The sequence below is a fragment of the Anomaloglossus baeobatrachus genome, chromosome 5 (assembly GCF_048569485.1).
Source record: "Anomaloglossus baeobatrachus isolate aAnoBae1 chromosome 5, aAnoBae1.hap1, whole genome shotgun sequence".
In the NCBI taxonomy this organism is placed as follows: Eukaryota; Metazoa; Chordata; class Amphibia; order Anura; family Aromobatidae; genus Anomaloglossus; species Anomaloglossus baeobatrachus.
The window spans coordinates 450196547-450208600 of NC_134357.1; the positions used below are offsets into that span (position 1 = coordinate 450196547).

Genomic DNA, 12054 nt, shown 5'->3' on the forward strand with positions numbered 1-12054 from the left:
GCAGTCGAGGTTTCGGTCCTTTCGAGGCTCGGGCAAGGCCCAATTCTCCTCGTCCAAAAGGACTCAGAAAGAACAAGGGAGCTCAGATTCCTGGCGGGCTCACTCACGCCCCAGGAAAGCAAATGGAGGAACCGCTTCCAAAGCGGCTACCTCATGACTTTCGGCCTCCTCCCTCCGCATCCTCGGTCGGTGGCAGGCTCTCCCGCTTTTGCGACATTTGGCTGTCACAGGTCAAAGACCGGTGGGTAACAGACATTTTGTCTCGCGGGTACAGAATCGAGTTCAGTTCTCGACCTCCACTTCGGTTCTTCAGAACCTCCCCACACCCCAACCGAGCAGATGCCCTGCTGCAGGCGGTGGACTCTCTAAGAGCAGAAGGAGTCGTGATCCCTGTCCCCCCTCAGGAACGGGGGCGAGGATTTTACTCCAATCTCTTTGTGGTTCCAAAAAAGGACGGCTCCTTCCGTCCTGTTCTGGACCTAAAACTGCTCAACAAGCATGTGAACGCCAGGCGGTTCCGGATGGAATCCCTCCGCTCAGTCATTGCCTCAATGTCTCAAGGAGATTTCATAGCATCAATAGACATCAAAGATGCTTATCTCCACGTGCCGATTGCTACAGAGCACCAACGCTTTCTACGCTTCGTGATAGGAGACGACCATCTTCAGTTCGTAGCTCTGCCATTTGGTCTGGCGACAGCCCCTCGGGTGTTCACCAAGATCATGGCGGCAGTGGTAGCAGTCTTGCACTCTCACGGACACTCTGTGATCCCTTACTTGGACGATCTACTGGTCAAGGCACCCTCTCAAGAGGCATGCCAACTCAGCTTGAATGTTGCACTGGAGACTCTCCAGGCGTTCGGGTGGATCGTCAACTTCCCAAAGTCAAATCTGTCACCGACCCAATCACTAACGTATCTGGGCATGGAGTTTCATACTCTCTCAGCGATAGTGAAGCTTCCGCTGGACAAGCAGCGGTCTCTACAGACTGGGGTGCAGGCTCTCCTTCAAAGTGAGTCGCACTCCTTAAGACGCCTCATGCACTTCCTCGGGAAGATGGTGGCGGCAATAGAGGCGGTTCCGTTTGCGCAGTTTCATCTGCGTCCACTTCAATGGGACATTCTCCGCCAATGGGACGGGAAGTCAACATCCCTGGACAGGAAAGTCTCCCTTTCCCAGACGGCCAAAGACTCTCTGCAGTGGTGGCTTCTTCCCACCTCATTATCACAGGGAAGATCCTTCCTACCACCGTCTTGGGCGGTGGTCACGACAGACGCGAGTCTGTCAGGGTGGGGAGCAGTCTTTCTCCACCACAGGGCTCAGGGTACGTGGACTCGGCAGGAGTCCACCCTTCAGATCAATGTTCTGGAAATCAGAGCAGTGTATCTTGCCCTACTAGCCTTCCAGCAGTGGCCGGAAGGAAGGCAGATCCGAATTCAGTCGGACAACTCCACAGCGGTGGCATACATCAACCACCAAGGGGGGACACGCAGTCGGCAAGCCTTCCAGGAAGTCCGGCGGATTCTGATGTGGGTGGAAGCCACAGCCTCCACCATATCCGCAGTTCACATCCCCGGCGTAGAAAACTGGGAAGCAGACTTCCTCAGTCGCCAGGGCATGGACGCAGGGGAATGGTCCCTTCACCCAGACGTGTTTCAGGAAATCTGTCGCCGCTGGGGGGTGCCGGACGTCGACCTAATGGCGTCACGGCACAACAACAAGGTCCCAACCTTCATGGCACGGTCTCGCGATCAAAGAGCGCTGGCGGCAGACGCCCTAGTGCAAGATTGGTCGCAGTTCCGGCTCCCTTATGTGTTTCCACCTCTGGCACTCTTGCCCAGAGTGCTACGCAAGATCAGATCCGATTGCAGCCGCGTCATACTTGTCGCCCCAGACTGGCCGAGGAGGGCGTGGTATCCGGATCTGTGGCAGCTCAAGGTCGGCCAACCGTGGGCACTCCCAGACCGACCAGACTTACTGTCCCAAGGGCCGTTTTTCCATCGGAATTCTGCGGCCCTGAACCTGACTGTGTGGCCATTGAGTCCTGGATCCTAGCGTCGTCAGGATTGTCCCAAGGGGTCGTTGCCACCATGAGACCGGCTAGGAAGCCCACGTCCGCTAAGATCTACCACAGAACGTGGAGGATATTCTTATCCTGGTGCTCTGCTCAGGGAGTGTCTCCCTGGCCATTTGCATTGCCTACCTTTCTTTCTTTCCTGCAATCTGGGTTAGAAAAAGGTTTGTCGCTCGGCTCCCTTAAAGGTCAGGTCTCGGCGCTATCCGTCTTTTTTCAGAGGCGTTTGGCACGCCTTCCTAAGGTGCGCACGTTCCTACAGGGGGTTTGCCATATCGTACCCCCGTACAAGCGGCCGTTAGATCCATGGGATCTGAACAGGGTACTAGTTGCCCTCCAGAAGCCGCCCTTCGAGCCTCTGAGGGAGGTTTCACTTTCTAGACTATCGCAGAAAGTGGCTTTTCTGGTAGCGATCACATCTCTTCGGAGAGTGTCTGAGCTGGCAGCACTATCATCCAAGGCTCCCTTCCTGGTCTTCCACCAGGACAAGGTTGTGCTGCGCCCCATTCAGGAGTTTCTCCCGAAGGTGGTATCCTCTTTTCATCTTAATCAGGATATCTCTTTGCCTTCGTTTTGTCCTCATGCAGTTCATCGGTATGAGAAAGATTTACATTTGTTAGATCTGGTGAGAGCACTCAGAATCTACATTTCCCGCACGGCGCCCTTGCGCCGTTCGGATGCACTTTTTGTCCTTGTCGCTGGTCAGCGCAAAGGGTCGCAGGCTTCTAAGGCCACCCTGGCTCGATGGATCAAAGAACCAATTCTTGAAGCCTACCGTTCTGCTGGGCTTCCGGTTCCATCAGGGCTGAAGGCCCATTCTACCAGAGCCGTGGGTGCATCCTGGGCATTACGACACCAGGCTACGGCTCAACAGGTGTGCCAGGCAGCTACCTGGTCGAGTCTGCACACTTTCACCAAACATTATCAGGTGCATACCTATGCTTCGGCGGACGCCAGCCTAGGTAGAAGAGTCCTGCAGGCGGCAGTTGCCTCCCCGTAGGGGAGGGCTGTCTTGCAGCTCTAACATGAGGTATTTCTTTACCCACCCAGGGACAGCTTTTGGACGTCCCAATCGTCTGGGTCTCCCAATAGAGCGCTGAAGAAGAAGGGAATTTTGTTACTTACCGTAAATTCCTTTTCTTCTAGCTCTTATTGGGAGACCCAGCACCCGCCCTGTTGTCCTTCGGGATTTTTTGGTTTGTTTGCGGGTACACATGTTGTTCATGTTGAACGGTTTTCAGTTCTCCGATGTTACTCGGAGAGAATTTGTTTAAACCAGTTATTGGCTTTCCTCCTTCTTGCTTTTGCACTAAAACTGGTGAGCCAGTGATCCCACTGGGGGTGTATAGCCAGAAGGGGAGGGGCCTTACACTTTTTAGTGTAATTGCTTTGTGTGGCCTCCGGAGGCAGTGCTATACACCCAATCGTCTGGGTCTCCCAATAAGAGCTAGAAGAAAAGGAATTTACGGTAAGTAACAAAATTCCCTTCTTCTTTGTCGCTCCATTGGGAGACCCAGACAATTGGGTGTATAGCTTCTGCCTCCGGAGGCCACACAAAGTATTAAACTTAAAAGTGTAAAGCCCCTCCCCTTCTGCCTATACACCCCCCCGTGCATCACGGGCTCCTCAGTTTTTATGCTTTGTGCGAAGGGTCCTACACTCTCAGGGATACTCGGTGATCCCTTACTTAGACGATCTGCTTGTCAAGGCACCCTCTCGAGTGGCATGCCAACACAGCCTGAACATTGCTCTGGAGACTCTCCAGAGATTCGGGTGGATCATCAATTTCCCAAAGTCAAATCTGACACCTTGGCATAGAGTTTTATACTCTCTCAGCGATAGTGAAGCTTCCGCTGGACAAACAGCGTTCACTACAGACAGGGGGGCAATCTCTCCTTCAAGGCCAGTCACACCCCTTGAGGCGCCTCATGCACTTCCTAGGGAAGATGGTGGCAGCAATGGAGGCAGTTCCTTTTGCGCAGTTTCATCTGCGACCACTTCAATGGGACATTCTCCGCAAATGGGACAGGAAGTCGACGTCCCTCGACAGGAACGTCTCCCTTTCTCAGGCAGCCAAAGCCTCCCTTCGGTGGTGGCTTCTTCCCACGTCATTGTCGAAGGGGAAATCCTTCCTACCCCCATCCTGGGCGGTGGTCACGACGGACGCGAGTCTGTCAGGGTGGGGAGCGGTCTTTCTCCACCACAGGGCTCAGGGTACCTGGACTCAGCCAGAGTCCTCCCTTCAGATCAATGTTCTGGAGATAAGGACAGTGTACCTTGCCCTAAAGGCGTTCCAGCCGTGGCTGGAAGGCAAGCAGATCCGAATTCAGTCGGACAACTCCACCGCGGTGGCATACATCAACCACCAAGGCGGAACACGCAGTCGGCAAGCCTTCCAGGAAGTCCGGCGGATTCTGCTGTGGGTGGAAGCCACAGCCTCCACCATATCCGCAGTTCACATCCCGGGCGTAGAAAACTGGGAAGCAGACTTTCTCAGTCGCCAGGGCATGGACGCAGGGGAATGGTCCCTTCACCCGGACGTGTTTCAAGAGATCTGTTGCCGCTGGGGGATGCCGGACGTCGACCTAATGGCGTCCCGGCACAACAACAAGGTCCCGGCATTCATGGCACGGTCTCAAGATCACAGAGCTCTGGCGGCGGACGCATTAGTTCAGGATTGGTCGCAGTTTCAACTGCCTTATGTGTTTCCTCCTCTGGCACTGCTGCCCAGAGTGTTACGCAAGATCAGGTCCGACTGCCGCCGCGCCATCCTCGTCGCTCCAGTCTGGCCGAGGAGGTCGTGGTACCCGGATCTGTGGCATCTCACGGTGGGCCAACCGTGGGCACTACCAGACCGACCAGACTTGCTGTCTCAAGGGCCGTTTTTCCATCTGAATTCTGCGGCCCTCAACCTGACTGTGTGGCCATTGAGTCCTGGATCCTAGCGTCTTCAGGGTTATCTCAAGAGGTCATTGCCACTATGAGACAGGCCAGGAAACCAACGTCCGCCAAGATCTACCACAGGACGTGGAGGATATTCTTATCCTGGTGCTCTGATCAGGGTTTTACTCCCTGGCCATTTGCCTTGCCCACTTTTCTTTCCTTCCTTCAATCCGGATTGGAAAAGGGTTTGTCGCTCGGCTCCCTTAAGGGACAAGTCTCAGCGCTCTCTGTGTTTTTTCAGAAGCGCCTAGCCAGACTTCCACAGGTACGCACGTTCCTGCAGGGGGTTTGTCACATAGTCCCTCCTTACAAGCGTCCGTTAGAACCCTGGGATCTGAACAGGGTGCTGATGGCTCTTCAGAAACCACCTTTCGAGCCAATGAAGGATATTTCTCTTTCACGCCTTTCGCAGAAAGTGGTCTTCCTAGTAGCAGTCACATCACTTCGGAGAGTGTCTGAGCTAGCAGCGCTGTCATGCAAAGCCCCTTTCCTGGTGTTTCACCAGGATAAGGTGGTTCTGCGTCCGGTTCCGGAATTTCTCCCTAAGGTGGTATCCCCCTTTCATCTCAATCAGGATATCTCCTTACCTTCTTTTTGTCCTCATCCAGTTCACCAATGTGAAAAGGATTTGCACTTGTTAGATCTGGTGAGAGCACTCACTCTACATTTCTCGTACGGCGCCCCTGCGTCGCTCGGATGCACTCTTTGTCCTTGTCGCTGGCCAGCGTAAAGGGTCACAGGCTTCCAAATCAACCCTGGCTCGGTGGATCAAGGAACCAATTCTCGAAGCCTACTGTTCTTCTGGGCTTCCGGTTCCCTCAGGGCTGAAGGCCCATTCTACCAGAGCCGTGGGTGCGTCCTGGGCTTTGCGGCACCAGGCTACGGCTCAGCAGGTGTGTCAGGCGGCTACCTGGTCGAGCCTGCACACTTTCACGAAACACTATCAGGTGCATACCTATGCTTCGGCAGATGCCAGCCTAGGTAGGCGAGTCCTTCAGGCGGCGGTTGCCCACCTGTAGGAAGGGGCCGTTTTTTTACGGCTCTATTACGAGGTATTATTTTACCCACCCAGGGACTGCTTTTGGACGTCCCAATTGTCTGGGTCTCCCAATGGAGCGACAAAGAAGAAGGGAATTTTGTTTACGTACCGTAAATTCCTTTTCTTCTAGCTCCAATTGGGAGACCCAGCACCCCGCCCGTGTTCCCTTCGGGCTGTTGTTCTTTGTGTACACATATTGTTCATGTTGAATGGTTTTCAGTTCTCCGAACTTCCTTCGGATTGAACTTTACTTTAGACCAATTTTTAAGTTTCCCTCCTTCCTGCTTTTGCACCAAAACTGAGGAGCCCGTGATGCACGGGGGGGTGTATAGTCAGAAGGGGAGGGGCTTTACACTTTTAAGTGTAATACTTTGTGTGGCCTCCGGAGGCAGAAGCTATACACCCAATTGTCTGGGTCTCCCAATTGGAGCTAGAAGAAAAGGAATTTACGGTAAGTAAACAAAATTCCCTTCTTTGCGACCGGTACCTCTTGTGCGGCTATGTTACCTGCAGGTTCCACCTACCCTCATTGTGACAATGCTAGGCCCCTGTGGCACCCCACTCAGCCGGAGCCTCCGGCACTGGTGGACCCTCGGCTCAGGTGGTACTGCCGGTTTCCACTGCACAGATGGAAGGGACAGAGTTTACAATTTTGACTGAGAAAACTCTGAGTCGCTTCACATTCCATGGCTCAGTCTATGGACAGATGGTCTGCTAAGATACTAGAAGCTTGGCATTCCAGATCGGTAACACAGGGCCAGGGCACTGTGAGTTCATCATCCCCAGGGCCCCTCTCGGTCGGTACAGCAAAGGGCTCCTGGGGTGGCACCCAGATCCCACGGTGAGAACTCCGACACGGACCGCAGCCACAGACAGGCTAAGCGGGCTTGCTGGGAACCTTCCCCGGCTGCATCACGCGGTTCGGGGTCTCAGCATGAGGACCCCTCTGGAGGATGAAGCGGAGGTCGCAGCTCAGGGATCTGATCCTGACGTTGCTCTCAATCTGGATACACCTGAAGGGGACGCCATAGTAAATGACCTTATAAAGTCCATCAACCAGGTGCTAGTCCTTCTCCCCCAACTCCACCTATAGAGGAGTCGGCTTCACAGTAGGAGAAACACCAGTTTAGGTTTCCCAAACGTACCCAGAGTGCGTTTTTCGATCACTCTAACTTCAGAGATGCTGTCCAGAAGCACAGAGCATTTCCGGACAAGCGCTTTACTAAGCGCCTTAATGACACACGTTACCCTTTCCCCCCTGACGTAGTTAAGGGTTGGGCTCAGTGTCCCAAGGTGGATCCTCCAGTCTCCAGACTGGCGGCTAGATCCGTGGTATTAGTGGCAGATGGTTTCATCGCTCAAGGATGCCACTGACAGGCAAAATAGAGCTCATGATGAAATCCATCTATGAAGCCATAGGCGCGTCTTTTGCTCCGGTCTTCGCAGTCGAGTGGGCACTCCAAGCTATCATCAGCTTGTCTGTCTGAGACTAATGCGGTCGCACGTACCTCTGCTCCGCAGGTTGTGTCTTTGACTTCTCAGGCGTCGGCTTTTTCGTCCTACGCCATGAACGCCGTCCTGGACTCTGCGAGCCGTACAGCGGTAGCATCCGCCAATTCAGTGGCAGTCCGCAGGGCCATGGGGCTACGTGACTGGAAGGCAGACTCTGCTTCCAAGAAGTTCTTAACCGGTTTGCCATTTTCTGGCGACCGTTTGTTTGGCGAGCAATTGGATGAAAAACCGATGGGTGAGAGACATTCCGTCTCACGGTTACAGGATAGAGCTCAGCTCTCATCCTCCGACTTGTCTCTGCAAATGGAGTTGTGATCCCCGTTCCGCTTCAAGAACGTGGTCGCGGTCTTGACTCCAACTTGTTCGGGGTACCAAAAAAGGACGGATCATTCCGGTCCGTTTCCGGGCCTCATTCTGCTCAACAGACACGTGAGAACCAGACGGTTTCGGATGGAATCTCTCCGCTCAGTCATCGCTTCGATGTCCCAGGGAGTCTTCCTAGCATCGATCGACTTCAGGGATGCTTATCTCCATGTGCCGATTACACCAGAGCATCAACGCTCCCGGTGTTTCGCCATCCGGGTCTAACACTTTCAGCTCGTGACTCTGCCTTTCGGCCTGGCGACAGTCCCACGGGTCTTCACCAAGGTCATGGCATCACTGGCGATGAGCCTACACTCTCAGGGACACTCGGTGATCCCTTACTTAGACGATCTCCTAAGTCAAGGCACCCTCCCGGGTGGCATGTCAACACAGCCTGAACATTCTTTTGGAGACTCTCCAGAGGTTCGGGTGGATCATCAATTTCCCAAAGTATAAATTGACACCGACCCAATTCACTGACTTACCTCGGGATGGAGTTCATTCTCTCTCAGAGATAGTGAAACTTCCGCTGGACAAACAGCGTTCACTGCAGACAGGGGTGCACTTTCTCCTTCGGGCCCAGTCTCACCCCTTGAGGCGCCTCACGCGCTTCCTAGGGAAGATGGTGGCAGCAATGGAGACAGTTCCCCTTGCGCAGTTTCATCTGCGTCCACTCCAATGGCACATTCTCCGCAAATGGGACAGGAGGTCGACATCCCTAGACAGGAACGTCTCTCTTTCACTGGCAGACAAAACCTCTCCTCAGTGGTGGCTTCTTCCCACTTCTTGGTCGAAAGAAAGGTTCTTCCTGCTCACATCCTAGGCTATGGTCACGACGGACGAGAGTTTGTCAGGGTGGACAACGGTCTTCCTCCACCACAGGGCTCAGGGAACCTGGACTCTGACAGAGTCCTCCCTTCAGATCAATGTTCTGGAGATAAGGGCAGTGTAGCTAGCCCTAAAGTCGTTCCAGCGGTGGCTGGACGGCAGGCAGATCCGGATACAGTCGGACGACGCCACGGCGGTCGCGTACATCAACCACCAGCACAGAGCGCTGGCGGCGGACGCATCAGTTCAAGGCTGGTCGCAATTTCGACTGACTTATGTATTTCCTCCTCTGGCGCTGCTGCCCAGAGTGTTACTCAAGATCGGGTCCGACTGCCGCCGCGCCTTCCCCGTCGCTCCAGACTGGCCGAGGAGGTCGTGATACCTGGATCTGTGGCACCTCACGGTGGGTCGACCGTGGGCACTCCCGGACCGACCAGACTGGCTGTCTCAAGGGCCATTTTCCATCTGAATTCTGCGGTCTTCAACATGACTGGGTGGCCATTGAGTCCTGGCTCTTAGCGTTCTCAGAGTTATCTCTATCACGCCTTTCGCAGAAGGTGGTCTTCCTAGTGGCAGGCACATCACTTCGGAGAGTGTCTGAGCTAGCAGCGCTGTCATGCAAGCCCCCTTCCTGGTGTTTCGCCAGGATGAAGTGGTTCTGCGTCCGGTCCCGGAATTCCTACTTAAGGTGGTATCCTCCTTTTCTTCTCAATCAGGATATCTCCTTACCTTCTTTTGGATCTAGTTCACAATTGTGAAAAGGATTGCACTTGTTAGATCTCGGGAGAGCACTCCGGCTCTTTTTTTCGCACACTGCGCCCCCGCGCCGTTCTGATGCGCTCTTTGTCCTGGTCACTGGCCAGCGTAAGGGGTCGCAGGCTTCCAAGTCAACCTTGGCTCGGTGGATCAAGGAACTGACCCTTGAAGCCTACCGTTCTTCTGGGCTTCCGATTCCTTTAGAGCTGAAAGCCCATTCTACCAGAGCCGCAGACGCAGCCTGGGCATTGCGTCACCAGGCTACGGCTCAGCAGGTGTGTCAGCACTACCTGATCGAGTCTGCACACTTTCACGAAACGCTATCAGGTTCATGCCTATGCTGTGGCAAATGCCAGCCTAGGTAGGCGAGTCCTTCAGGAGGCGGTTGCTCACCTGTAAGAGAGGGCCGTTTTTTCGGCTCTTTTTATCGAGGTTTTCTTTTACCCACCCAGGGACTGCTTTTGGATATCCCAATTGTCTGGGTCTCCCAATGGAGCGACAAAGAAGAAGGGAATTTTGTTTACTTACCGTAAATTCCTTTTCTTCTAGCTCCTATTGGGAGACCCAGCACCCGCCCCTGTTCCCTTCGGGCTGTTGTTCTTTTGTGTACACATGTTGTTCATGTTGAAGGGTTCTTTTGGTTCATGGTTTCAGTTCTCCGAACATCCTTCGGATTGAATTTACCTTAGACCAATTTATAAGTTGCTCCTTCCTGCTTTGGCACCAAAACTTATGGGCCCGTGATGCACGGGAGGGTGTATAGGCAGAGGGGAGGGGTTACACTTTTTAAAGTGTAATACTTTGTGTGGCCTCCGGAGGCAGTAGCTATACACCCAATTGTCTGGGTCTCCCAATAGGAGCTAGGAGAAAAGGAATTTACGGTAAGTAAACAAAATTCCCTTCTTTCTGTCACAAACCCCTCAGTCACTTCATATGTGATGTCCCTTAATAAAAAAAAAAATGTTTTTGTAAATTACGTTGGGAAAGAGAAATTGCTGTGAAGCATTTAACCCTTCTAAAGTCATTGCTAAAAAATGGTGCTGATGTAAAGTAGAAATGTGGAAAATGTTAGAACACACAATACCGTTAATATCTGGTTGAAGGGCATAAAAATTAAAAGTTTGATAATTGCAACATTTTAATTTTTTGAGATAGATGCTTATTTTTTTTCCCTAAAAACGCAAATATCGACCAAAATTTACTACTAACATGAAGTACAATGTGTCATGAAAAAAACAACAATCTCAATCACTGGGATCTGTTCACGTGTTTCCAGAGTTATAACCTCATAAATTGACACTGGTCAGAATTGTAAAAATTGGCAGGAAAGGGTTGAGTTTTTCTAGACACGTTACCATACGAAGTCCTTGTAATACCTGAATCGATCCCTTCTCTCCAATGCTCTTGGAGAACCTTGCTGCATAGGCATAATGTTCACTCCGTGGTGCTTCGAGTTTCATAATGAGTATTTTTCCGCTCTTAGTTGGTGAGGATAGCCAAAGTACTGGGAACGGAAGATCTGTACGACTACATTGACAAGTACAATATTGAACTGGATCCACGCTTTAATGATATTTTGGGCAGGTGAGCTATTTGTGTCTTAGATCCAGTGAGAAGCAATGCCTCCTGGTACTCCTCATCACTGCAAATGTATATTACACCCCGTTACATTTAGTAGCATTTTTTGCCACTTGATCTCCTTATACCTGGTGTCTTTTGCATTCCCAGACATTCCCGCAAGCGATGGGAGCGCTTTGTGCACAGCGAGAATCAGCACTTAGTCAGTCCAGAGGCTTTGGATTTCCTGGATAAGTTGCTGCGATATGACCACCAGACACGACTGACTGCTCGTGAAGCCATGGACCACCCTTACTTCTGTGAGTGCTCAATCTATTGCCCCCATTCTGCATGTTCTGCTTTTGTTGCCTGCCCTCTCATATGTCTTTTGTTCCCACAGACCCTATTGTGAAGGACCAGTCTCGGATGGGCTCCTCAAACATGCCCAGCGGCAGCACCCCAGTCAGTAGCGCCAGTATGATGTCAGGTCAGTCCCAGCCCAAGTCCAGTAACCGTGATAAGCCAGGTCAGTCATTGGTAAATGTTCTAGGACTCCCTCTGGTGGTGGCGTTTTGTGCAGGATTTGTGTGTAAATAACGGGCTGTAATGACACATGATTTATTTCCTGGGTGTAACTGATGACAATCAAGTGTCAGATTCATCTCTACCGTACGTGATACACTGCTCTAAATGGCCACAAACCTACAAAACGAGCGCTTTATAAAATCCTAGTAAGATCCACACTGTTATTGAATGGAGTTTGTCTTTAGACATTTGTCCTGTTCCCTTCTGATTGTGTTGTGCTGGCGAGGTGCACTCGCACCCTGGCTCCGAAGAGAACCCCCCGAGATCCGCTCTTACTGGACTGGACTCTAACAATAACCATGAATGTATTTAAGGTTATGTGGATACTACTAGCCAAAACTAAGTCTTCAGGTTCTTGGTCATTTATTTTGCAATGTTTATAATTGCCTGACCCCCCC

General features: G+C 52.2%; 1 protein-coding gene across 4 annotated transcripts in view; it reads left to right on the plus strand.

The window, feature by feature from the left end:
- Positions 1-12054, plus strand: part of CSNK2A1 (casein kinase 2 alpha 1) — a 107667-nt gene that overhangs the window by 92752 nt on the left and 2861 nt on the right. For 3 of the 4 annotated variants that reach the window (XM_075350522.1, XM_075350524.1, XM_075350523.1), the window contains exons 10-12: positions 10998-11098; positions 11243-11391; positions 11472-11597. In XM_075350522.1, coding sequence (XP_075206637.1) covers positions 10998-11098; positions 11243-11391; positions 11472-11597 — 376 coding nt within the window. The remainder of the gene's footprint in view (positions 1-10997; positions 11099-11242; positions 11392-11471; positions 11598-12054) is intronic. The other variant, XM_075350525.1, reaches the window with a different exon arrangement.